The sequence below is a fragment of the Leptonychotes weddellii genome, chromosome 1, assembly GCF_054177405.1.
Source record: "Leptonychotes weddellii isolate Sample4059 chromosome 1, ASM5417740v2, whole genome shotgun sequence".
NCBI classification, from domain to species: domain Eukaryota; kingdom Metazoa; phylum Chordata; class Mammalia; order Carnivora; family Phocidae; genus Leptonychotes; species Leptonychotes weddellii.
The window spans coordinates 15553116-15580867 of record NC_138369.1 but is presented as its reverse complement, the minus strand read 5'-3'; the positions used below and the strand labels follow the sequence as shown (position 1 = coordinate 15580867).

Here is a 27752-nt window from a genome sequence, read left to right as displayed (position 1 = left end):
GCTTCAGTTCTACCTGATTCTCCAGTGTCAAGGACAGTTCCTGGCTTCACATAAGGCCTCCACAGCAATTACAGGGGAAGGAAAGGATGAGAAGAAGGGAGAGGGCGCCCTTCTAATGGTGGATCCAGGCAGGCCTGCCCCAGTCTACCAGCAGCTGGTGACTTCACCGAGCTCTCCTGCCTCCCTGCCCCTTCCTGCCTCTGGCTTTCTCCATCACCTCCCTTTCCTGCCTCTCCCCTCTGTTCCTTCTCCCTGTTTCCACTTTACTTGTTTCTCCTTTTTTCCTACCATTTTTACTCAATTCTCTTCCCATTCTGTTTCTTTTGCCCACACGTATAAAGGCAGGTTTTTCAGGAATAAAATCTCAGGTTTCGGCTCTGAATTCATTTCACGTTCATTCTTTGCTAATGGTACATATGGCCCCCTTTGTAGCTAAAAGAGGGAGTTCTGTGCCTGATAGCTGCAGCTACGAAATAGCTCCCACTCCTGCAGAGCCGTCTCTTCCACATGTCCCCAGCGGTGCTGGCATCTGTCCTGCAGTGGTCCAAGCAGGCAGGTCGAGCGTTCTGTGTCCTGGGAGCAGGGACTGGCAGCAGGGCAGGTTGTCCAGGACCGACTGAGCTTGGCGGGCATTTCCCTATTGACCTGGAGACTGGCTTCTTCAAGGCAAACTGCCCAAGGACTAGACGTACTGTGGGAGAAAGGCTCCCCAAAGGGCCTGCCACCTGGAGACCCACGTCCTTTTGGTGTGGAGGTGGAGAAGGGAAGGCTGGGCACGTGTGCAGACACCTGCTGGGCCCAGGAAGGAGGGGGACACCTTTGCCTCTCCTCAGCCCACTGCCCATCTATGTCCTCCTAACACCTGCTCCTCACCCCCGACTGGCCCATGGGGCGGTGTGGCCAGGAAGGAACAGAGGGAAGGGGACAAGGCCGGTGGCTGCAGTGGAGGATCCGTGCTGCACTCGCAGCACCTCCCCCGGGCCATCTGGCGCCCGGCCCTTGCCGGAAAGGAGTGGGCTGCAGGCAATAGAGGGAAGCCTTATGGCCATTGCTTATCTCCCTCCCTTCTCCACACCACCCACCATGGCTTGCCGATGGAGTGGGGATGAAGGGGGGTGCGCAATGGATTATACACCTTCGGCTTGGTCTTGGCAAAGTCCAGACCTTGGAATAGGTGAAGAAAGACCACGATCATTCTTCTGTAGTTTTTTAGAGGGGCTTCTGAGCGATTCTGACTAGAGCAACAGAGGTGGGAGGCAGATGAGCTCAGACAGGCTGCCTGAACCTGGAAGGCTAGGGATGGGGCAGAGGGTGGGCCTCCCAGGTGTGGGCTGTAGCCTCGCTGGAGGTGGTGCTCTGGGACAATTCTGCCAGTCAGATCTGGAAACACAGGCACGAGCCAGCCCCGAGTCTGCATAGCCCTCCCTGTGTGACGCTGTTCCTAGCGTGAGGACGGACTCCTATCTGGAGGAGTTCCCAGGCCAGGATGTGCTGCCGGGCCGCTCCAAGAGGGGCAGGGAGGCCCCTGAGAGGACTGGCAGATCCGGGCTGCCCCTGGCCACTGCTCATCTTCTCCAGCAGCTCACTCCCACCCCCACTGCCCACCCAAACCTCACCTCCCAGACTCCACCCAGCAGGCTCATCGCCATGCCTCTTCTCCTATCCCCAGCTACCAGGATAGAGGCTGACTTGTGCAACAAGGGCCTCCCTCCTGGAGAAGAAAGGGGTGGCAGGCCTGAACGTTAAGTCACTGAAGAGTGGAGGGCTGGGCGAACAGGCCCGGGCAGGCATGAGGCATCAGCAAAGCCACCAAGGCTGGTCCCTGGCCCCCTGCTTCTCTTTTAGAGAAATCGGACATTTGGGAAGTTAAGATACTTTTCTAAAGACTCACATCCAGGGAGAGGAGAGAACAATCTTCCTGCCTTTTCCCCACTACTGGGCACGGAATGGGCTTACACGCTAATGCCCCTGGCCTCCTGGTCAGTGTGGCCTCCTGGTCAGTGCATCCTCACAGGGGTGGCCTCTTAAGGGTGGTGAGAGATGTTCAGCCCCCACAAGGAAACCTGCAGTCTTTTGCCACGATTTCAAACAGGTTAAATTATTCATCTGCCCTGAGCTCCAGGACCGCAGAACTCCAAAAAGAAATGGCCTCACCATGAAGAGTGGCTGAGATGGGCTTGTCTGCTCTGAACTATCCTCAACCTGAGCAAAAGTGTACGGTGGATGGGCAAGATGGTGCCTGAGAGTCCCTGAGGGAAAGCCGGAGAGCTAGCTATTGATTCGGGGTCCCCAGCTCTACTGCTCCAAATGACCCCGAATAGGCCAAGACTTTCCAAGACTTAGTCTCCTGGTCTATAGACAGAGAGCGCTCTGAGCTCCTTCCCTGACTTCCACGCAGTTTCAACGTGCTCCAGGCCTCAGAAGCCCAGCAGAGTACATGGGCGGGCATCCTCCAACGAAGGCATCCCAGCCTCGAGAGCTGGCCATCCGGGGCCTGGGCAGAACGGCAAGCACCACGTCTGTGTGAGCGCAGGAGCCCCCGGGCGGCCTGGGAACGGATAGGAGAAGACCGGGAACGGATAGGAGAAGACTGGGAACGGATAGGAGAAGCCCAGGCCCACTGCCCAGGAAAGGAGTGGTTCCACATCTCAGCCGCTGCTCTGGCCGAATGGGATGGACTGTTCTACCTGTAGGTGATTCTCCTCTCCACACCCAGTCTACTGTTTCTGAAAGACCCAGGTAAGGTCACAAGACTCTGACGGATGCCATGAGGTGGAAAGACAAATTCACTGAGTTCCAGTGGCCATCTCTTCCCTCCTTTCTGTTCCTCTGCCCTCACCCAGCCATTCAGCACAATGACTCTGTCACCCTCCTCATCTGGGCCGCAACTTGAGGGACAAGCCAGTGATTCTCTCTCTACCTGGGAAGAAAGGTCCGTTTTCCATGCTCACATTTCCAAATATCCAAGGGCAGCTGCATTAGCAGTGAAACTCTCCATGCCGCGTGCGTGGCCCTCGTCCCTCTCTAGAACTCCTGCCGGCAGGAAGCTGAGCATCCTGCTGACCCGCCCTGATGAGGCTTTGGTGAGCTTCTGGGTAGAACGCAGGACCCAGCCCTCCTCAGCCCTGCCTGAGCCTCACTACACCAGCAGTTTCAGACACGCACCCCCACCCCCAGACAAGGTCCCCAACATGCTCCCCAGTGGCCAGTGTCCACAATGCATCTGTGCAGGGATCAGCGCCACCTCCCGTTGCACTCTCGCAGGGCTCCTCCTGAGACGTGAGGACCAGCGCTGGGTTTCCTGGAAAAGGTCGCTCAGCCTGAGCAGCTGCCACCGAGACGCACCCCACTCCAGAACCAGCCCCTCGTCCTGCCCAGAACCTCAGGCCAGGCAGGAGCCCAGCCCACAGACACCAGGGTAATCCCAGAAACGGCCTTCTTGGCTGACATAATGTCATGTTAGAGGTGCCAGAACAGGTTCTGAGCAGGGTGGATCGGCAGGTGTGTGAGCAAAACCTACAAACTGGTTTTCTCATTACGTGGACATGTGACCAGGGAGGTGACTCTGCTCAAGGCCAACAGCTCTGAAGAATTAGGCTATGCGGGCCTCTCAGGAAAATGTGCCAAGGGTTCTTTCACCTTGACAGGAACCCCACTGAAAGCCAATTCTGGAGAAGAAAAGGTTCTGCTTGGAGACCCCTTCAGAAAAAGGCATCCACCAGGTTCTGAGAACCTGGAGAATGCACTAGGTCAGCGTTTCCCAAACTGATGCCATGGAACAGCAGTCCCCAATGTTCTGTGAAAGCAAGTCTGGGAAAGGCTGCTGGCGACAGCTGTGTCTTGGAGCTGCGTGGTGTCATTCAGGATGCTGAAGGCCCGGGAAGCCTCATAGCAAAGAACGAATGCATTTGTCTGGCTCGGCATTTGCTCGAAGTACCTGGTAGGGAGGCCTGCTCGTCACCAAACACGGTGAATCTGCAGTAAGTCTGAGGCCCCTTCCTTCCTGGCCCTGAGCCTCCACTTCCTCCCGGCACAATGAGGCAGATGGACTGAGTATCGCCAAGGTCCTCCCGCTCTGCTGTTTTTCCCAGCACATCAAAGGCTGGCTCCCTTCCCACCTCACCCAAGGTCTTGGGCTTGGGGGAGCCTGTTGCGTGGCAAGGACTGGGCTTCCCGCCAGGAAACCAGTGTACCACGCATGGCTCTCCCTTGATCCCCGCCCACCTCATCCAGAGGGCTTTAGGCCCTACGGCTCGAGTGAGCGCCTCAGGAAGGCTGGAACCCAGAGGGGCGCGGCCATAGGGGGGTCCACAGCAGCATCTCGTCCCTGCCTGCCAAACCTCTCTGTTCCCGTGGGGCCAGGTGCTTCCAGCTTCTCGCTGGCAGAAGAACGCAGGTGAGCTTCTCTGGTCTGGGTCACACTGTTCTAAGTGCTGAAGGCCCAACACTTACCTAACCCATCAGTGCAGGGACGGGCCTGTTTCTAATCACAGATGCAATAATCACGAGTGTGCCCGCCTCCTCAAGGAAGCCCCCACACTCCAGGAGCGACTCCAAACCTACTGAGTCATCTCCCCACAACAGCAGCTCCTTCTTCAGAAGCTCACACTTACCTCTCGCAAACCACACATCCCACACCCACGGCACCTCATGTCACAAATAGACCCCGACCTGCGAACAATTATTCTCACTCGTCCCCCCACCCACGAGGTCCAAATGGCTCCGGCTGCTGATAGTCCCAGACGCAGCCATGCCTCTGCCTGTAGCCAGCCATGCTCCATCCTGCCCAAGGGCAGAGCCCTGGGGGAGGAGCTAGAGACTTCTCCGGGTTATCCCAGAGGAGAGGGGGGAAGCCAGCAAACCTGCTTAGTTCATTTCAGAGGCATGGCCCCAGCTCTACTAGTACACTGGGACACCCAGCCTCCAAGTCACCAAAAAGAGCCTCCAGGGGCTTGGCTGAGCATCCCCCAGCAACCCAAAGCATCCTGAACAAAGCCAGGGTGGGGCTGAGGACCCAGGGTCCTCTGGGGCAAAAGGGAGGCCAATTTCGTGGAAATGGCCCTGCAGTGGCCTCTTAGTGAGAGTAGGACACTGTCACCCATTGTGAATGCTTGGCTCCTAGCCTGGTTCTCTACCCCAAGGTTGTTTCCCTGGGAATGGCTAGTTGCTCTACCACGTCAGGCCCCAGCTAACTGGAATGGAAACCAGAGGAGAAGCTTCCCAGAGCGCAACTGGAAGGCCGTTTCCTGCCCCCCCTAAAACCTTGCTTCCCTCACCAGCACCCCCTTCCAGTGCCCACTGTCAGGGAGAAAGGCCAGCCTGGGGCCAGGCAAATCTGCCTCCCCTCCAGCCTGCAGTTGCTTGTGGCCCTCTCCAGATGAGTATCCATTGAGAAAAGTTGCCCAGAAGCCTGTTTTTGGCCCTTTCTGAGGCCATTTTTCTGGGTCAAACTTGCACTGGGTAAGAAAACATCTTCTCTGCTGGGACTCTGCCCGCGGTTTCAGGAGGTGCAGGAATCCCTCAGGAGATCTGCGACCAGGTCTGTTCTCTGCTACCACATCTTGGAGCCAGGAAGACACACATTCTGGTGGCCAAGGGAAATGACCAGGAAAAGAGAGTTGGGTAAAGAGGGGAAGGGAGGGGCCCTTGGATGGCTCAGTCAGTTAAGTGTCCGACTCAACCTCAGCTCAGGTCTTGATCCCAGGGTTGTGATTTTAAGCCCGGTTATGCTCCATGCTCAGCATGAAGCCTACTTTAAAAAAAAAGGCGGGGGGAAGGGAACCGAGGGAGACATGGGAAGGTAGGTGGGGGGAGCCGGCGCAGAAGGTGGTTACCTGGGTGAGGTGAGGGTTGGGGTTGAACCCACACTGGTTGCAGACCTTGTTGTGACACTGGGTGCAGGTGTTGAAGTTTGGCTGGCTGGGGGTCGACGTGAGGTCCGAGGTCTTACATATGGGACACAGCGTGCTGCTGGGAAGGGGGGCGATCTGGGGGACGGAGTAGGGTGATGTGGGGGTGCTGCCTCTGTCCGGTGACACAGAGGGGGACCGCCCTGATCTCTGCGTCCTGCTGTCTACCTGCAGCGTCCTGCGGGGGCCATCAGCCTCCTGGCCTGCTGGGCCCTGCGCCCTTGTCTCCCGGGGGCTCTCGCGACCGGGAGCAGTAGCAGAAGCCTGCTTCGGGGTTGGGGAAGCTGCTCTCTGGCTACCCGGGGGCTCCTTGGGGTCCAGTCTCCTGGAAACGCTGAAATGACATTGAAAATGACTGCGTTAGAGACACTTCTCAGAGAAGCAGCCTGTAGAGGGCTCTATCAAGTTAGGTGGCCCTGCCAAGCCCCATTCCACCCTCCTCTTCCTGCCCAGTGGCATCTTCTCGGCCACCGTTTGCTGAGTCCTGACAAGCATCTCCCACTCGAACCCTCAGCACCAGGCCACATGGTAGGATCGTGAGTTCCCCTCTTTCGTCCTGATAAAGTGCAGATTCTGATTCAATAAGTCTAGGGTGAGAGCTGCATTTTTAACAACCTCCCTAGACTATGGTCTGCGGACGACATGGTGAGTACCAAGGTTCTAGACCTATACATTAGAAACACCTGGGGTGATTTTTAAATTTCTGACTCTTAGACTATATACCCCAGACAAATGACATCAGAACCTGTGGGGGCAGGACCCTGGTATTCGTATCTTTCCCTCCCCAGGTGATCCCAACATGCAGCTCAAGTTCAGAGCTATTGTCCCCTTCAAAGGCTGACCCCAGACAGCTGGAGATGGGTGGGGGAGGCATCCCAATGACTAGTTAATGCCGTCTCCGGCAGGGACAAAGGAACCTTCTTTCTGGCAGTCCACCACCAGGCCCGATGCTAGAGCAAGTCCATGGAGATGGGTGAGGTGTTACTTTCCGTTAGTGCAAGGCTGGGGCCGGGGGGGATTGGAGTCCTAGGATCCAGCCCTTGAGGAACCACTGAGGGAGGTCCAACGTGCCTGACCCCCCATCTCCATCCCAACCTGGTGCAGCTGGCAGAAGAGCCAGCAGACTTGAGCAGTTCAGTGAGGTAGAAAGTCAAACTGTTAGGCTAAACTCTGTCTCCTTATTTTCCTTTTCCCAATTTTCCTTTTCTAATTTGAAAGAAACTGAGCACAAAAAGCCAAAGGCAATGCTTTGTACTGCTTCCCTGAAATTCTATCCTTGCTTCAGTCTGTATTCATTGGGGTGGATCCTGGCACTCAGCAGGCAGGCTAGACCGGCTGAGATCCACTGTGGAGGCCAGGCCACAGCAGCCTGCGAGGGGCCTGCCCTGGTGCCTTCTGCCCTGGTGCCCCCTGACCTCCTAGGGCCTGACTGACAGGAGGGGCCTTGAAGTTTGCTGCCCCTGGATGAAAGCCCTCTGCTTGCCAACTGGTAGAACCTCTTAGGACAAGCCACTTCAGAGGGGAGACCAGGAGCCCCCCTGGGGAGACCCGCTCCAAGACAGTCTGCAGCTTTTCCTCCTTTTTGAGGAACAGTGTGTGTGTGTGGTGGGGGGAGGGAGTGCCGCACCCTTGGTCTAACAAAGACTCTTCCAGAAAAAAGAAACACTCTTACGTGTCTATCAAATATTTCTTTCATCAACTCACAACAGCATACACCCATCTATCCAGTCTCACGGACCTGCCGCTTTCTTCTTCAGTAGAATCACCAGAGCCTGAGTCTAGCCCCTCTGGGCCACCTTGCCATCAGCTGTGAGGCCCAGGATGTGGTGGCCGCAACATCTCTGGGCCACACTTGAAACCTGCGCTCCAGGGCCTTCCCGTGAACTAATCTCTAGGTAAAGAAAGATTCCCGCTTGGTTAAGTTCATAGTTCCATCTTTTATTTGAATGATTTGGGGCTGAAATTTATTTATTTATTTACTTACTTTTTTATTTATTTATTTTTAAAGATTTCATTTATTTGAGAAAGAGAAAGCATGAGCAGGGGGAGGGGCAGAGGGAGAGGAAGAGAGACAAGCAGACTCCCCACTGACCTTAGAGCCTGCCGTGGGGCTTGATCCCAGGAGCCCCGAGATCATAACCTGAGCCGAAGTCAGACACTTAAGTGACTGAGCCACCCAGGCGTGGGGCTGGAATTGAAAAGCACCTCCTGACTGTATGTTAACTATACTGGAATTAAAATTAAAAACAAAAACAAAAACAAAAACGCCCCTGAAAGCTAATCAGGAGCTACTGAGAGCTCCTTCCATCACGTGGAGGGGCTGCAGCCCTTTCCCAGGCTGCGCAGGGTCTGCAGAGTCTCCTGAGGAATGTAGCCATCTCTACTGTATGTGAATTGCCTGATACATGACAGGCAATCTTCCGTGTACATGACGGCATTTTAATTCAATGTTGCATCACAGTGTAGTCTTTCTGGGGACAAAATTTCTATGACAGAGGTCCAGATTCAAGTTAGCTTTCAGCCTAGCTGTAGTGACAGTGAAGAAACAAACAGTGCCTTCTGCCCCCCCAGCAAAGTCCGTCCTGCAAGGGCTCCCTGCCAACCCTTCACTTTCCCGACCTCCTGGATGATTCCTCACCCTCTCCCCTTGATCTTCAAGCCTCCAACATGTCTCTCCCTCTCTTCACTGACAACCCACCTGCCGTCTCCCTAAGAAAGGGGGAGCTGCTGGAGGGGGAGGGGCACATCCCCAGCCTCTTGATGTCTATCCCCCAGTATTTGCCCCCACTTCTCACCTTCACAAATCCTCCCCCTTCCTTCATCATCTATCTCCCCTTTCTCCTGGATGACTTCAATTGCCATTCAAACATGCTTCTCCCATCCACAAAAATAACTAACTAACTAACTAACTAACTTTGACCCACTTCCGCCTTTAGCTACCTGTCCATCTCTTTTCTCCTCCCCTCCCCTCCTCTCATCCTAGGCCCACCTGGCTTCTGTACACCCTTCCACAGGAAATGCTTGGGTCACTGTCACCGATGGCCTCCACGTTATCAGTCCCACAGTCACTTCTCAGTTCCTGATCCCACTTCAGCAGCAGCACGTGATAGTGCTGAGTGCTCCCTCCTTCCTGAGATAAGTTCTCCACTTGCCTTCTGGAACACCTCCTCCTCCCTCCTGGCCACACCGGTTTAAACTCTCCCCCAGCCCCAGAACCCCATCCTCACATTGGAGGGACCCGGTCTTCTCTGAGTGCACACAATCCTGGGTCTCAGGGCCCACCCAGACTCAAGGCTTAAAATCCCACTACCCAGTGACAATGACCAGACTTCTTCCCTGAGCCCTTCACTGGTCTAAGTGCCAACTCTGCATCCTGACTGAGACATCGCACATATATAGGCATCTCTAACCTGGTGTGTCCAAGCTGAGCTCTCATCTTCCCCTACACATGCACCTCCCAGCCTCCCCTGGGAGCCATCGCTCACCCCTTCTTCTCCCATCTATGTCAATCATCAGTAAATCTTGTTGGCTTCAGAGTCTGACCACTCCCACTGCCTCCACGCTCCACCTCGCTCAGGACACCGTCCTCTCTTTTCAGTTCTGCACAAGCCTGGCTGCTTCCATTCACCCCTCTGTGGTCTCCTCTACATGGCAGCCGGGATAATCCCTTACATACATAAGTCAGCCAGTTCCCTCCTCTGTCTAAACCCTCCAACACTTCCTTTCCCTCCCAGAAGAAAAGCCAAAGGCTTTACAATGGCCTCTGAAGCCCCGTGAGATATGGCCCCTTTCCCTCTGGCCTCATCTCCTGCTATTCGCTCCCTCTCCCTCTGCCCTTCCCCCCCCCCACTCATGCACACACTCCCTCTCTCTCTCTCTCAAATAAATAAATAAATCTTTAAAAAATAAAATAAAATGAAATAAAATAAAATAAAATTCAGCTCTGGGGCACCCAGCTGGCTCAGTCACAAGAGCAAGTGACTCTTGATCTCAGGGTTGTGTGCTCTGGGTCTGTGTCAAGGAGACAGTGGAGGCAGGGAAACAGTGAAAATAAGGCACTAGCCCAGGAGACAGTCCATGGGGTGAGAGGGAAGGAAGGCTCAGTGGGGGTATTCTGGCTTGAGGCCCGGGGAGGAGTGGTCCTTTTGATTGAGATGGGGAATTCAGGGAGAAAAGCCAATTGGTGGGTGGGGAATGGGGCATGAAAAAGCAAAATCACAAGGTTGGGTTTGGTTTTGTTGATGTGGGCAGGTGGGTGCAAGAGACATCCAGAGATGGGTCAGAGCTTGGATTCAATTCAGATAAGTCCAGATATTTTTATTGGGGAGAGTTAAGGGTTCAATTCACAGGCAAGCCTGAGGGACAGAGATCACACAGAGAGCAGTGGTCTAGGAAAGGTTCATGGGGAGCACCAACATCTATGGGAGCAGAAGAGATGCCAGAAACAGAGAAGTCAGAGAAAGAACAAAAAGACACAACCCCCCCCTCCCCGGGTTGGAGAAGTTCCCAGAGGAGGAACGTTCAATCATGTGCTATGAGGAACCTCTGTGCCTGAAGTCTGCAACACTAGAGAAGGCATGGAAGAAAAGTCTACACGCATGAGGGCCACACCCTGTGACTACCCAGCCCTCGCCCACCCGGACCAACTTGAGAGGGGCTAACTCCCCATCCTGCTGAACACAAGGATCTGCCCATGGCAAGGGATCCATGAGATTCATCTGTGAAACATCCCTGGACACAAGTCCCACAGGGACCAGGGTGGTTAGGGTAGCCCTGGGCCTCCTCAGGTGGCCCTCCTTTTTTTTTTTTTTTATTTGAGAGAGAGAGAGCATGAGAGGGGGGAGGGTCAGAGGGAGAAGCAGACTCCCTGCCGAGCAGGGAGCCCGATGCAAGACTTGATCCCGGGACTCCAGGATCATGACCTGAGCCGAAGGCAGTCGCTTAACCAACTGAGCCACCCAGGCGCCCTCAGGTGGCCCTCCTTAACAAAGATCACTGGGTGGAGAAGGGAGAGAGGAAGGAAAGGGGGAGGGAGGTGTCCACAAGTAGGACCCAGCCCAGCCCCACAGAAGACCCGGTTTCATGGATCTGGATTATCAGCAGTGAGGCCCCATGAGGCCAACAGTCCTCCCAAAGGCCACTGGGGGGCTACGATTCCTTGGCAAGGGTTGGGATAAGAGCAGGTGAGTAAGGAGGGAAGAAGGACTGTGCCATAAAAGCAGAAGAGACACAGGAGGACAAGTAGGTGAGAAGGAGGGAGAACAGGGATATGAAGGAGTGGCTGGAAGCCAAGCAGGGAAGACTAAAAATGGCTTATCTAGGGATAGATATTTTTAAAAGATAGCCAAGAAAGGTAGAGGATGTAAAAATAGCTGGATTTCTACCAGCTTTCCTCCCTTTCAGCATTAAAGGCTACTGACTGATCAGAAACAAGTCTTGAAGCTGTTTGGCAGGGCTGGAAGGGCCCTCCCGGCCACAGGGGTGCTGTTGGGGAGAAGCACAGAGCCGATTCAGGCAGCCTCGGCCTCCTGTCCCCGTACCATGACCACTGCTGGGAGAAATGATCCAGACGGCACTGGTCAGAACCGGGCTTGCCTCTGTCAGAAATCCCAGAAAAGGCATGAAGCCAACAAGCTCCACTGACCAAAGAGGCTCCAGACACTGGTACATCCATGAGGACAGGGCCACCAGGGAGAGATGTGGCTGCCCGGGTCCACAGTGGGGAGGCGCCTAGAGCCACTCTGGTAGCTGCACTCAGAGAGGGCTGCTCAGGCTGACCAGATGGAAGGAAGGAAAAGCAAGGAGGCAGGGAGACAGGATGGGCTCCGGAGGGAACACCAGGTGGCATTCTAGAGCACGCCCCCCACCACCTCCAACTGAATATTTAAAAGAGAAATATTTCACACCAATCAAGGATGGTCTTTGTTCACCAGGAGGGGACTGAACTTAAGGAAGCTGTTTTTCTAAGTCAGAGCAGCCGGAAGAGTCCCACAGCTTCAAACAAGGTTTTGATAAATTCATGGCTGACCTTTTTCTAATAGGCAATTATGACCAGATGCTGTGGGAGGACCCTCTCCTTTCAGATCTGTGCCAAAGGACCACTGGGCCACCCAGTGGTCCCTGTGGATTCAGGCACAGAATAAGGGTTGCAGAATCTTGGTTGGCTTTTTTTTTTTTTTTTTTTTTAATTTTAAGTAGTCTCCATGCCCAACATGGGGCTCAAACTCACAACCCTGAGATCGAGAGTCCCACGCTTTACCAATACCTCCAGCCCGGCATCTCCGGGTTGCAGAATCTTGGGAAGCAGGGTGCAGGTCCTGGGTCCTGGAGCAACTCTCTCACGAATGGATGGGAGAACTCAGAAAGTTTGAATTTAGAAGAAAATTCCAGTATCCACACAAGAAAACATTTCTTGACTTACCCAGCTTTGAGGCCAGTGGCCTTCTGCCTTTCTGATCATGTGTCCCTATCAATAAAACACATTTGCCTAGCCCCAACATATGAATGTTTAGCCACCAATTATGTGCACATATATTACTGATAAAACACACCTCCCTCAATGGAAAAGTTTGAAAGGATGAAATCGGAAATACGTGTAAATGGAGTTTTCATTCCATCCTCCGTTGGCTGCCTCATCTCCCTCCCCTCCTCGGCGCGTGTGCCCCAGTTTCCTCTGCTGAGGAAATCCTTGATTTCCCAATCTATAAAGGACTCTGCTGGTGGCCCAGACCCCAGATTCTTTCCTGCCCCCAGCCCTGCTCCACTGCAGGTGTACTTAGGTCAGTGTCAGGAACACCCCAGGCCACTGGGGGCTGCCCTCACCACCCTGCCCGGCCACCTATGAACCAAAAGGAGTTTGCTCGGCTGACAGCAACAGCACAGAGGTGAGAGTCTCCATAACACTCGGCTACTGCACTCAGAGCCTTTGATGGGACAAGAAGCCAGGCCCACGGGCTCAGAGCCTCTGAGTGGCTCTCTTGCAGCCCGAGGATGCCCTGCTGGCTGGGAGGGAAGGTACTACGCATAGGCTTCCTGGGTGGTGGTGGTAGGCTGTCACTGCTATAGGCAGAGCTCCCCCAGAGACTGACACCCTCCCCTCCCAACTTCCAACCCCCGGAAGCTGCTGCCCCACCGTGAAGATAAGGTTCCAAGACCCAAAAGACCCCAGAGAATTAGCTCCTCCCCTACAAGTGGGGACAAAGCACCATGCCGGCCTGGTGACAGCCGCCACAGCAGGAGTATTCTTCTGCACTTGGGCATACACATACTCACACCCCTGAGCACAAAGACCCGTGTGGAGGTACCCACCACCTCCACTCATCGTTTCCACTTAGAAGCGTCTAGCAGTTGGCACTCTTCCTGGGACCAAACAACAAGCCTCAGTTGGTCCCGGGCCAGTCCATCTGGGCCAGCAGAGAACCTGCTTCAGGCAGTGAGCTGTGTCTGCAGGGAGTTTGGGATGATTCGCCAGGTGGGTCAGGGTGGTAGAGAAGGGGGCCCGAGGGACCGGTGGGAGTGTGAGCTACTGCCACCCAGCACAGGCCAGGGGAGCTGCCAGCACGAGAGGAGAGACCGCCAGGGCCGGCAGCAAGGGTGGGGTCAGGCAACAGGTGCAAGGAAAGCGGGCCCTGGAGAGCTCGTTCCCCAGCCCCAGGGCCTGTGTGGGTCCAAGGGGTAAGAGCATCTCTCAGAACGCTGTGATTTGGCCCTGCCCTTCTCCAGAATCCAGAACAAGGATGGGTAATAAGGGTAACTTTCCTCTAAACCTGTTAGTTGGTAGTGACTGCACAGAGAGCTGGGTTTGAGAAAGACCAGTGGAAAGACTGTCGCCATCGGTTAGTAAGGTCTGTTTCGAACCAGGGCACATAAGCACAAAGGCCATAGAATTGTCATCCATGAGGCAGAACGAAACCAGACCCTTCGACCTGCCTCAGGTGATAGCCAAGGCGCTGGAGTGTCTCCCTGAGAGCTGGGCCAGGGCCACCCGGGGCCAAGTCCATCCCCGCCAGAAAGGGAGCAGCAGATCCATGCAGTGTTCATCTCTGACCTTCCCTTCAGTCCCATTTGCACCTCCAGCTCATGGCTTTCCCAGAGCCACGGGAGCCGTACGTGGGCATCAGTCAGCTGAAGCATCAAATGCCACAGGCTCAGTGTAACTGAAGGTCTCTTGTACCGTGGTGCTTGTGACAGGCGCTGCGTGGACGGTAGCTTGCCTGAGTGCAAGTGGTGCCAGATGCCGTCCCCCTGGTCTCCGGACTCTGCTGGGGGGTTACTAGTCCTTTGGTCATGGCTTCTCTGCTCAGGTGTTAAGGAGTTTCTCTCTAGAAATGTTCATTCATTCGCTCATTGAACAAGAGTTCATAGGAATCATGTTCCCTAGTTCTTCAATATCTGAGTGTATCTTTGTGGTCGTTAAACTTGACCAGCTTGGCTGGATATAAAATTCTAGGTTCACACTTGCTTCCCCTGAGGACTTTGCAGGTACAGCCCCTCTTTTCTAGCACCGACCATCACTGCGGAGAGCTCTGGGCCAGCCTGATCAGCTCCCCTTATAGGTACATTAACATTTACCTCTGCAATGCAATAGCTTCTCGTTAGTTCAGTAAGGAGAATGAACAAAGAAACTCTTTAAATTCATCACATTTAACCAGAGGACATTTTACAACCCAAAACAAATACCATTTTTCTCTGGCTTTCCACCTGTGCATATTCTAAGTTTTCTAAAGCATGAACCCCTTTATAAACCTGATTTAAAACCTTAGATTTAGGAAGCGTCTGGCTGGCTCAGTCAGTAGAGTATGTGACTCTTGATCTCAGGGTTGTGAGTTCAAACCCCATGCTGGGTGTAAAAATTACTCAAAAATAAAATCTTTAACAAATAAAAAAAATTTTTTAAAAACACCTTAGATTTCATTCCTAAGAAGAAAAAAAGCACACACACATTCATACACATTTCTGTTTGATTTCAGAAGGTACCAGACCTCCCGAAGCCCACGGGAGCCAAATTCCTCAATGGCTGATCTGGCCCATGACCAGCAGGCCCCAGGCTATCACATTAGCCTGTCACTTGAGCACACTCACATGTCCCCAGTGCAAGCCCTGCCTGAGGCCTGGGAGCTCCTGACCAGCCAGCAGCTTTCCTGCATCCATGCCCACAGGCTCTCCAGAGCGCCAGCTGAACACCTCCTCCAAGCTTCTGGTGTGGAGCCTCCTGGGTCCCTCCCTATGCATGTCCCCCCAACCCCAGTCCCAGGGCTGCCCCCTTTCGAGGCACTGTTCACTGTCTGTCTTTCCGCTTGGACTGAACACCCCATGAGGGCAGGGGTTCCCGGAATCTAACACGGGTACCATCCCTGTTTGCCAGCTGGAGGAAGCAGAAGTTCTACAGGCTCTCTTAATCAACTGATAAAAAATAAATTGCAATTGGACAAGATTTGTAGGAAATGACCCTGCTAAGGCTTGTAAGTAACTTCTTCTTTTAAGTGAACTGAACAGTCATATTTATACCATTCACGGTTTACAAAGATCTGGTTTAGCCAATTACCACAAATTCCAAGGGGAAGAGATCCAAAGGTTGGGTTTTACTATAGTGCATAAAGGAGCTGGCTTCTTGAGCTAGAAATCAGTAGGAGGGAAGTGTTAATGTTTTCAGTGCCCTGATGCCTTTTTCCCCCACATATTCCACAGACCTGGGAAAGAGCTCATCAGCAGGAGATTCCTGACGGAGCCAGGGGAGGTGGGGGCCCATGCTGGGAGCCAAAAGGGCCAGAAGAGGGAAAAGGAGACAGGCAGGCAGCTAGACTGAAGTCTCCACCCAGAGCTAAGCCCCAGGTCAGCCGCTCCTTGAAGGGCTCTCCTAGTCACCTCCCAGGCTTTCCTGGACCTGACCTGGGACACCAGAGAAGAAAAGGGGCCCAACCTTAGGGACTCATCCCTTTGGGCACCATAAGGACTGAACCCAGGACCCTGACACTTGTCTGGGCAAATCACAGTGCATCCCCACACCAAGACCTACATTATGCACAGCATTTACATTTTAAGGAATTTCCTGGCTTTTCCAGCCCATGATGACTGGGGCACCATTCAGGAGTGCCTCCAGGCCAGCCAGATACCCCCAAGGACTCTCCTACCTGACTCATCTTTCTGAGGGGACACAGGGCCACACAGGCAAATTCTTAGCGCCTTCTCCATAGCCTTTTCAAAAGCTTTGGCCCCAGTGCTGGCCCTCTGTTCACATTGACCGACCCTGTCTTTGGAAGTGCCATGGCCCCAAGTGTGGCCCAGGAGTTCTGATCCAGCCCAAGCCATTGAGGTTCCTGCTCCACACCCAGCCCCAGGCTTACAGACACCTGCTGTAGGACCCCACATGGTGACAACTTTGAGCTGTGAAGTGTCCCAGTTTTCCGGCTCAGGGGGAGTGCTCCTAAAGCTAGGAAGCTCTAATCAGGAGTCAGAAGTCATTACATAAAGCTGAGCCAGCTTTTCCCAGCTTCTAGCTCCTGCAAATTCTACTACTATAGCCTTTTACCAAGGGGACCGTGTTGTGCTTGTCAGCTCTCTTCCAAAATCTGCTGAAACCAGAAAGTTGAGATAGTTAAAACCACAAGTCTTTGTGACTGTGGAAGCCACAGGCCCTACTATCCCATGCCAAACCCAGTAGGGCAGAAGCCAGAAAACTCCACAAGCTCTCGCCCAGTCTTCAGACCCAGGGCAGAGGACTTAGCACTCACCCTGCCCTCGGGGGCTACCAGGACACAGCCTCAGCCCACAAAGATGGCCAAGGGCCTACTTCACACCCAGCCGTGCTCCAAGCACAGGAAGACAGGGGCCAACAGTGCAGTTAGCAAGCTAACCCAGTGCCTGCATCATTAATACATGAACTAGGTGAACACCTGCTGTACGTAGGGTGCTCTGCTGGGCCTGGAAGCACCCCAATGCCTGTTCCTCCAGACTTCTAGGGAAACCCTACCTGGCTGAGACTTCTTGACTCCTTTCTCATGGGAAGCTAGTGGTATCCAAAGACTATATCTATTGTGTATTTTGGGAGAGAAAGAAGTACCCAAGTAATGTCTACCCACTCCATGTTAAAAAAAAAAAAATCTCCCTGTCCAGAAATCAAAACTGCTATTTTTTTATTTAAAATTTTTAAAAACTTCTTTACTAGCAATACCTTTCTTGATTTTTATTTTTCCATTAAAAAATAAGGAAAAAAGTATCAGTAACCCAAAAAAGGTAAAAGAAAATTATGATTGGGGATCATCTGCGGCCCTCAGTTTCAGCTCTGAGTAAATCCATACAAGGGGTCCCACCCCCACCCATCTCCCAGAACCACCCTGTTGGCACTCACCCTTCTGTCACTTGTCCCCACAGCCCGGGGCACTGTGCTAGCTCTTGGGTAGGGTTATTCTAATGGCTCAAGAATCCCACCTTCGGACAAAGGGCTGACAGCCCTGGCATGGAGCCAGGCAGTGTTTGGCACTAGACAGGACAGGTTATAAAACGAGAAGGGAACCCTCTGAACAATACCTGTGGCAATTTCAAATTTGTTACAGATAAAAGAATTCAAAGCAAGTGTTCTCACACATAAAACTCCATGTAGCATACACAAAATAATTAGAACTTAAATGTGCAGGTATGTGTGTGGAGGGGCAGGGGGAAGGGGCTCAGGGGGCCCCCAGGAAGAGAAATGAATGCGGATTGGCAGAGTCAGAGAGAACCATGGAGGAAGACGGGGGCAGGGGGAGGGTTCCAGAGAAAAGCAGGCCACCAGCCTTTCCTCCACACATGGTCACCACAGGGTCCTTGGAGGCCAGCACAGGACCTGGCAAGGGCCGGGCTCAGTAAATGTTTGTGGACTGAATGACCGATGAGCTGAGATGAACGATTAGGAAATAGATGGGGTCCTCTGTGACAGTGGTGGCTGGCACACCGGCCGTAGAAGAGAGAGGATATGTTGTCACAATCCTGGGGCTTATAGACTTCTCCGACTGGTGATAGTCTGTGGGGGCGTGGTACGGGGAGAAAGGGGGTCTGAAACCTGGGACCAACACAGGACAGGCCCAGTTCCGGAGTCTTGTTCAGAAAGCCCACTTGAACGCAGCTGGGCTTGTCTGTGGCAACTGCACAGCGACAGCCCCAGAGGCTCACTCAGGCCACACCGTGCTAAGTGCTCATTCTTCCTGCCCAGCAGGAGGGAACCGTCACCAACGCCCCCAGCAGAGGTGGGTCACTGCACTGCACGGCTGTCATCAAACCCAGGACGCGCTGCCCTCTGCCTTCAAAGCCCTCCAACACGGGGGTCTCTCCTACCTCTGTGCCTTCCTTTTCCTGCACTGCCTTCAGGCAGGGAGTCCGGAGGCCCCTCACCTGACCATCACCCCTCCCAGCTTGTGCTCGGCTCTCTTTCTAGAAGGCCCTTTCCTTAAAACCCAATTCAACCTTTAAAATCCAGCTCAAGCACTTTGCCCTCTACAGGGCTTTCCCCAGGGTGCCCAGTCCCAGAAATGTGCTGTGTTTTCCTGCAGGCTCCTCCAGCCTCAGGCAGGACAGCTCCTGTGGGCCCCTCTCTGGTCCGCTCTCCCCCTCTCCCCTCATGGAGGGCAGTGCAAGGCCAATCGCCCACACCAGAGGGTGTCCATCTACTGAATGCCATCCTTTATAGGGCTTGTGCAAGAAAATCAGACGGGCAAAGAATGGCATCTCGAGATGGTATGTGAGACTCAAGATTCCAGCAGGAAAAAACACACCCTCCTCTAAATAATTCCCACTGTGACATTTAAGGACATTTTAAAAAGAAAGCCATCCAGCACCCTTCCAGCCTTCAACATTGCCAAGTCCGTTGTCCTACCTGCCCTGTCAGCCCAGTTGCAGAAAAATGTACAAGGATGGTGGCTCATTTTCTGTTTTTGCCAACTCCGCAGTCTTTCCCCTAAAGTTTTGCTCACCTTTCACTTCCGAGGAGTCTAATACAGAAGGAGAAATCTACTACCTACCTGAGGCACTTCGGCTCCTGCCTCTTGCCCTCCCTTATACTGTGAGGGCCTAGGAGGTGCTGAATGTGCATTTCTTTTTTTTTTTTAAAGATTTTATTTATTTGATAGAGAGAGACACAGTGAGAGAGGGAACACAAGCAGGGGGAGTGAGAGAGGGAGAAGCAGGCTTCCCGCCGAGCAGGGAGCCCGATGCGGGGCTCGATCCCAGGACTCCGGGATCATGACCTGAGCTGAAGGCAGATGCTTAAAAACTGAGCCACCCAGGCGCCCCTGGGTGTGCATTTCTAGGTCCCTCTTGTGGGAGATTCACCTGTCAGCCCCTCAAGGAGCTTGCCTCCCACTGGTAGAGATTCCCCAGTAAGGTGAAAGGCTGGAGAGCTTCCTGCAGGAGGTGCCCCCATCCCTCAACACCCCACCTTCCCATTCTCCCCTGCTGGCTCAAGGACGGATCCTCATGCCCCCCTCACTGCTCAGCCTGCTCTGGGGTAACTAACTCTCTCATGAGGCCCCATGGGCCTAGCCTAAGGCCCAAATCCCCATCCAAGGAGCATAAGTCCCTACCAGGAGGTTGGAGCCACCTTTGGCCAGGAGAGGCCCCCCTCTCTGGCTGAGCACCAGGGGCTCCCTCCCTGATTCTTTTTTTTTTTTTTTAAGATTTTATTTATTTATTTGAGACAGAGAGAATGAGCAGGGGGGAAGGGCAGAGGGAGAGGGAGAAGCAGACTCCCCACCAAACAGGGAGCCCAATGTGGAGCTTGATCCCAGGACCCAGAGATTACCACCTGATCTGAAGGCAGACGCTTAACTGACTGAGCCACCCAGACACCCCTTCCCTGTTCTCTTCCCCTGCCCAGGGCTCTGTGTCTGGGCAGCAGAGGCAGAGGGATACCTATGTTCCTACCTGACACGTTTTCACATGTTGAGAGCACTAAACTCAGCTACTTGGGCTTCAAACCCATCAAGATAGATGTTCTCACAAGGAAAATACCTGCCCGTGGGTCTGAGAGTGGTGATTAAGACCTGAGAAAAAAGCATGATGAGACCCTGGTGAGTGTGGCATACACGAGTGTGCTCACGTGCGTGTGCAGGGCTACGTGCGCTCCGGTCTGTGCGTATGCACGTGACTGCACGCATGCTCATGTGAGCATGTGTGAGCCCCTGTGATCACACTCCTCGTGGCACACGGTGAGCCACTGAATAATGACTAACACACTGTCAAGGAGGCAGCTCCCAAGGGGAAGGGCAATGCCCCGAGGGACTAGCCCAGCCCTGAGTCACCAGGCCTAGAATGAGCCAACAGAGGGGCCAGGGTCACCCCAGCCTGAGGGAGAGCAGTGCCAGGTGCACAGTAGGCACTGAGAAAAACATTAGCCCTTCCTTCCTCCCTTCCTTCCTTCCCTGGCTTGACAGCAAGTGGAGTGGGCAGGAAGCCTGGCATTTTGATGCCAAAGTCTTTAGGGAAGTGGGAAGTAATGGAAGTCCAACCAGCAATGCTGAGGGACAGAAAGTGGTAGAACAATATGGCCTATGGCTGACAGGACAGCAAAGACCCGGGTCCGAGGGCCAGGCTTGGGTAGCAGACCCAAAGGTCCCCTGGTTAGGGGGAACAAGCAAGTGAATGTGGGTCTGGACAGCCTGTTGAGGGGTGAGGGCAATGCTGTACTCGGCAGAAGGTGGAGCGAATGTCTGGGGAAGGTTCTAGGGGTCCGGGGTAGTCTGGGGTTCCAGAGAACCAGGGTGGGGTGCCCGGGATGAGGATATGGTGGATATAAACCCCAGTGCAAGGGGGAGAGACGGAAGCATTGGAGCTCCAATGGCAGCCAGAACAGCACAAGTGGGAGGCTTCAGCGAACAGCAGATCCTTATCAAGAGCTACAGGGCGCCTGGCACCGGACTGCGCTGCAGACATTGGTTACCTACCGGTGAGCAAGGCCGACAAGGCCACTCAGTTCACAGAACTTGCCTTACGGTACAGGAGACAGACAAAGACCAAGATAAATAGGTAGGTCTGATTTGTTCAGAGTATAATAAGTGCTTAGAACAGTACGAACAAGGAAGGAGAAAGATGACCCTGCTGAGTTGGGGGGGCACCTCTGGACAGGGGACACCAGAGCAGAGCCATGCAAACATCCTGGGAGGGGCCAAGCCAAGGCCCAGGGAAGGGCGTCCCGAGGGCAGAAATGTCAGGGGCTGAGGCTTTCCTGCACGAGTGTGCGTTGCAGGCAGGGAGTACCCAGCAGGCAGCTGTGGCTAGAGGGGTATGGGGGTGGCTGGCGCGGAGGGATGTATAGGAGTAGGTCCGGGAAGCCTGGGACGTGGGAGCAAACCCTGCTTCCGGACTGCTTTCCAAACCTTGGCATCTCGTCTCAGTGTTCATCCACGTGTCTTTGCTCTGACTGTGAACCAGGCTGCTGAGACTCAAGAATCCCTGCGTTATTCCCAACGACCGAAAGGGGGAAGGGACCCAAATGTCCAACAGATGAAATGTCAACAGATGAAAAAATAAACAAAATGTGGCATATACACACAATAGAATATCATTCAGCCTTTAAAAAGAAATGCAATTCTGATACCTGCTACAATTTGGATGAACCCTGAGGACACTATGCTAAGTGAAATGTCAGATACAAAAGGACGAACGTTAAATGATTCCACTTATCCGAGGGACCTAGACAGGCAGAGTCATAGAGACAGAAGGCAGAACAGTGGTTGCCAGGGGCTGGGGAGGAGGAATGGGGAGCTGGCTTAATGGGCACAGTTTCAGTTTGGGCTGATGAGAAAGTTCTGGAGATGGATGGTGGTGCTGGTTTCACAACAGTGTGAATGCGCTTAATGCTGATGAACTGTATGCTCACTTGTGATGAAAAATGGCAAATTTTAGGTGATGTATAGTTTGCCTCGATAAATAAAACAAATGGCATGAAGTGCCACATGCTACAATGTGGATGACCTCAAAAGCATTATGCCAAGAGAAGGAAGCCAGACACAAAAGGACACGCATTGTATCATTTCGTTTCTATGAAACATCCAGAAGAAGTAAATGGGTAGAGACAGAAAGCAGACTAGTGGTTGCCTGGCACTGAGTGCAGGAAAAAATGGGGAGCAGCCGCTTCGTGGGTATAGGGTTTTCTTCGGGGTGATGAAAATATTTTGGCGGTGGTGGCACAACACTGTGAAGGTACTAAATGTCACCGAGTTGCGCGCTTTAAAATGGTTAATTTTATGTTATGGGAATTTCACTTCAACGAGGAAAGAGCAGGGCAGGGGCGGCGGGTGGAGAAACTCCCCGAATAAAATCAGGGGTCACTTCTCCTGAGCTGTGGAGAGCCACCTCTGCCCACCTGGCCTGCCGCGAGGCAGACCCCACCTGTGGGTGTCCGCTCCTTCCCTGACCCAACACTGAGGAGTGCCAGACATCTTCACAGTCCTGCTCTCCTCCCACCCTCTATCCGGCCTTCCGGCGACCCCTGCGATGCTTCTAGCTCAGCCAATGAGTGTTTATCTAGCCTTTTTTTCCCCAAGTTAAATCACTTCCAATTTGCTTTCCTTCTAAATGAACTTCATCCATTGGTCTTTTAATGATCTGTACGTAGTACAGTGGCCAGAAGATTCTAAATGCTCAAAAGATATCATGCTTCCTCTCTGGAAGTTGTTACACAAACTGGGCAGAGACCCAGAGCTTATAAAGGTCCAGGTCCAAAAATACAAAAGACATACACACCTGGAGATGCATGGCAGAACTACTTGTAACAGTAAAACCCAGAAAACAACCCCAATGTCCTCAGTATGGGTTGGTTGAATAAAACTATACTCCAGCCACAGTAATGGAATCTTCATAGCTGTGGAAAGGAAGGTATCTACGGACTGCTCCAGGATGGTCCCCAGGATCACTGTCAGGGAAACAAAGTCAGGGGCAGAATTGTTAAGCCTGGGATTTCTTATTGTGCCAAAATGAAGGAAGCTAGAGCAAATGGGGGAGGCCAGGGGAGGCCTAGTCAGAGGCTAGTGGTCCAAACCAACCCACAGGGTCGAAGCAAGCCGCTGCTGGTTGCTGGGAAGGAGAGGCTGCGTGGACCTACCAGAAAGGGGAAACACGCAACCCAAAACGCAGTGATCTGTCTCCCTGGGTCTTCAGAGTTCCTGGCATCTGTCGCAGGGACCAGCTTCTGGGCCGTCTCCAGCCACGGAGCAGGGTCCACTCAGCACTGTTCACACTGTTCACACATGGGGTCCTCTCCCACAAGGCTCTGCTCCCTTGCTTCTTGGGTAACCATGTCGTAATCTGAGGGGCCTACGTTGCCCCGGGGCGGGGGGCAACCAAGATGAGCAACTCCTGCCATACACCCCACGGGGTGCGGGGGCCGAAGGAGGAGCCGGAACGCTGTGGCATCTGCTCACATGGCCACACAGCCTTCCAACTGGTCCCACAGGAGGAGCGCCCCCCCCAGGCCCCGCACTGGCCAGGCAGCGCACCACCAGTTGGGGGAGAGGGGAGTGAGCCATGCAGGCGAGGGCGCTTCCTGTGAGGGCTCAGAGGCCGGTGGGAACAGGAACGCCGCAGTGGGGCAGTCCTGGAGGAGCCGACCCTGGAGGGGCACGACTGGCTGGGGACAGCCGCTCCTCAGGGCGTGGAAGGCCAGGCGTCAACTATGTGAGAGGCAAGTATGTGAGCGGCCAGGTGGGTCAGGCCAATCTGCTGACTGAGCACGGGGCTCCTGCACCCGCTGAGCCACCGCCCCTCTGCGGGAGCCGCGTGGGAGGGCGGCATCTTCTGTGCAGTGCCCCTGACTCCCAGCACCCCTCTCCTTTCTCCAAGCACAAGGACGAGGACGATCTGGCCCTGCTGAAAGAGGCCAGCACGAGAAGGGAGTGGGCCAGATCCGAGCGGGGTTGGGGGGATGGGGCAGGAAACTGGCCATTTCTAGCACACACCCACCCCCACACATTGATTGTCAGTGAACCCTCACAACAGCTCCGCAGAGGAGGCCCAGGTAAGCAAGCCAAGATTTAAAGAGAGAAAGTCATGTGCATAAAGCTCAGCTGTGGTACCTATGTCTCTCTTTCCCCAAACCTGACCCCGTCCCCCCACAATAGTTTCACGATCCCATGACCTCTCTAGACCTGAGCCATTGCCACCTGTCTTCAGAGAGCCAGTTCAGTCGGAATGAGTTGTCTTGCTGTCCCCGGGGAGACAGAGGAGAGCATCAGGGCTCAGCAGGCCGGGAAGCCCTGAGGAAACCATCCCTGCAGTGGATGCTCCCCTTTCTGACACCCAGGGGGTAAACTCAAGGGCACGCCAAAGAAATGGCTGAGAGGTCAGGGGACAAGGAGCCTTTGGCACCTGCCCCGCACCCCCTCGCACCCAAACGCAGTGCTAACTGCTGGAATCTTAAGTTGAGAAGCTCTCAGGAAACAGGGTCCACTTCCCCATATCTTTACTTGGTGAGGCTTGTGTCTGCCAGGCAGGGCCAGTCATGGTGAGCTCCCAGAACATCAAGTTCTCCAGCTTCCCTTATAGCTCAGTCACATAGAACAGAACTGGAGACCACGCATAGACAACAGATGGAGTCCTCTCTATTTCAGCCAAATGCTGTGACTCATTTCAACAAATCCCACGGTTTTCAGAAATCTAATAACTCCCTCCTATTAAAAAATAAAAGAATAAATTCTTTAGAAGCAAACTATACTAGTGATACATACAAAAAAAGACTGAAACACTGTTCTGGTGTCATCCAGAGACTGGATATAAACCAGGCTAGATTGAAATTCAACCTTCACTCTGAAAGAGATGCCATGGAGGAACTTCAGGAAGGAAAATAATCTCAAGGGGAATCTGCTCCAGACCCTACCTCCAGACCCATGGGCTCTGTTTGCCAGATCTAAACGTGGCTTCACCCTCAAACTTTTTAGTCAAGACGCAAAGCCACAAAGTAGCACTAGAAGAAGTGTTGCCCTCAGAAGACCAACCTCAAAGAAACCTTGCTCTTGTTGAAAGATCTCTTTAGGTTTCTGGTCACTCACACATCTCATGAGGCCTTGGAAAGAAAAGCAGAGCTGAGCCCATTGGAGACTGCCACGCCTAGGAGTGCAAGTAAGGATCTCCTTAACTTCCGTAGAACCTTCAGGGAGAAGGTCTCAGGGGTGATGTTCAGGCAGCATCGATGATTGCTACCTGCACTGCAGACCATCTCCTCTAGTCTTCCAATTTTTCTGGCAACATTTCCAGGCCACCCTCCCTCACTTTTTCTGGAGCCCAGGGCCCTTACTACCTACCTTCCTACTGGAAAACCCACTCTCCTGTCTGCTCCCTTAGAGGGGTTCCTCCCATACAGAGTTGGGATCTGCCATTGGTCACTGACTATATCACAAGGGCTAAGGAAAAGAGTACTGTGGCTTCTTGCCCTGCCTTGACCCAGTCTTGAAGATGGCTCATCTACTCCTTCCTCATTCCCTATGGGCCATTCTTCTGTCTCAGACCCATGTTCAACAATCTCTATCACTGGCTCCAAGATGGGGCTCTGGGATGTGACTACAGGCTCCACTCATTTCTAAGGGCTCCAGGCTTCCCTCCTCCATGCAGTCACATACAGTGGCCAGAAGAATTTTCCTAACAAACCTCAGCAACCTTCAACAGTTCCTCTGCCCCCTTTAGACTCAAGTCCAAACCCTGCCTGCCATTCCAAGCCCTCTGGACTCTGGTCTCACCGCCCCAGGTAACCTGATGTCCAGAAATCTCCTGGTCCAACCCTGACTTCCAGCCACTCTCTCACCAACACACAACACAGAACTGCAAGTTCTAGCTGCTGTAACAAGGCAGGTAAAAGGAATAAAGGGTGTACAGATTGGAAAGGAAGAAATAAAATTGTATATATTTGCAGATGATATGATTGTCTATATAGAAAATCCCAAAGAATCTACAAAAAAATCATAGAACTTGAGTTCAACAAGGTTACAGGATATAAAACACATAAAAATCAATCACATATACTAAAAATGAACATGAAGAAATCAAAAGTAGGGGTGCCTGGCTGGCTCAGTCAGTAGATCATGTGACTCTTTTTTAAAAAAGATTTATTTATTTATCTGAGAGAGAGAGAGAGAGTGGGGAGAGGCAGAAGGAGAGGGAGAGAGAAACTTTAGCAGACTCCCCACTGAGCATGGAGCCCGACACTGGGCTTGATCTCACAACCCTGAGATCATGACCTGAGAGGAAACCAAGAGTCAGACGCTCAACTGACTGTGCCACCCAGGGGCCCCAAGCATGTGACTCTTGATCTTGGGGTTGTGAGTTCAGACACCATGTTGGGCACAGAAGCTTACTTTAAAAAAATCAAAAGGAAAAGCACATTACCATTGAGGGGCGCCTGGGTGGCTCAGTCAATTGGGTGTCAGACTCTTGATTTTGGCTTGGGTCATGATCTCAGCATTGTGAGACAGGCCCCAGTCGGCTCTGCGCTGGGCATGGAACCTGCTTAAGATCCTCTCCCTCTCCCTCTCCCCCTCCCCCCCGAAACAAAACAAAACAAAAATTACCACTTATATTCACGCCAAAGAAAATAAGAAAATTAAATACTTAGGTGTATATTTAAAAAACATATATAGGATCTATATGCCAAAAATTACAAAATACTGATGAAAGAAGTCAAAGAAGACCTAAATAAATGGGAGGGCATAGTATGTTCATGAACTAGAAGACTCGACATTGATCTATAGGTTTAATGCAATTCCCATCAAAATCCCAGTAAGCTTTTTATAGACATATATAAATTTATTCCAAAATTTATATGGAAAAGCATGGGCTCTAGAACACTAAAATAAACCTGTCAAAGAAGAGTAAAGTGCAAGGAATTATTCTACCCAATATTAAGGCTTACTAGATAGCTACGGTAATCAAGAGTGTGATATTGGTGGAACTACAGGCACATAAATCAATGGGATAGAACAGAGGATTCAGAAATAGATGCACACAAATATGCTCAACTGATTTTTTGCAAAGGTGCAAAACTAACTCAATAGAGGAAGGATAGCCTTTTCAACAAATGGTGTTGGAGCAATTGGACATCCATAGACCAAAAAAGGTTCCATTGTTGGTGGAAATGTAAGTGGTATAGCCACTCTGAAAAATAGTTTGGCAGTTTCTTTAAAAACTAAGTATGTGAGGCACCTGGGTGGCTCAGTCAGTTAAGCGCCCCACTTGGTTTCGACTCAGGTCATGATCCCAGAGTCGTAGGATTGAGCCCTGTTTCGGCTCCGCACTCAACAGGAGAATCTGCTTGGAGATCCTCTCCTTCTGCCCTTCCTCCCACTGGAGTGCACATGTGCACACGCTCTCTCTCTCTCTTTCTAAAAATAAATAAATAAATCTTAAAAAAAAAAAAAAAACCTAAGCATGCAACCATCACATGACCCATCAATTGCACTCCTGGGCATTTATCCCACAGAAATGAAGACTTATGTTCACATAAAAACCTGCGCATGAATGTTCATAAAAGCTTTATTTGTAATAGATCAAAACTGGAGCCATCCCAGATGTCCTTCAACAGTGAACGGTTGAACAAGCTGTGGCACATACAGACCACGAAATACCATTCAGCAATAAAAAGGAACGAATTATTAATAGGGATACCTTGGGTAAATCCCTAGGGAATTATGCTGAGTGGGGAAAAAAGCCAACCCCAAAAGGTTAAATACTGATTGATTCCACTTAACGTTTTTGAAATGACAAATTTTTGTAAATAAGGACAGATTGGTGGTTGTCAGGGATTAGTGAAGGAGTGAAGGAAAGGGGCAGAAAGGAGGTAGATATAGTTGTAAAGGGACAACACAAGAGACCCTTGTGGCTGGAACTGTT

At 52.5% G+C, this 27752-nt stretch overlaps 1 protein-coding gene across 2 annotated transcripts in view; it reads right to left on the bottom strand.

The window, feature by feature from the left end:
• Positions 1-27752, bottom strand: part of BSN (bassoon presynaptic cytomatrix protein) — a 90585-nt gene that overhangs the window by 36409 nt on the left and 26424 nt on the right. For both annotated transcript variants that reach the window (XR_014144725.1, XM_081817721.1), the window contains exon 2: positions 5835-6243. Coding sequence is in view for 1 of the 2 variants with exons in the window: in XM_081817721.1 (XP_081673847.1) it covers positions 5835-6243 (409 nt within the window). In the remaining variant the exon portion in view is untranslated. The remainder of the gene's footprint in view (positions 1-5834; positions 6244-27752) is intronic.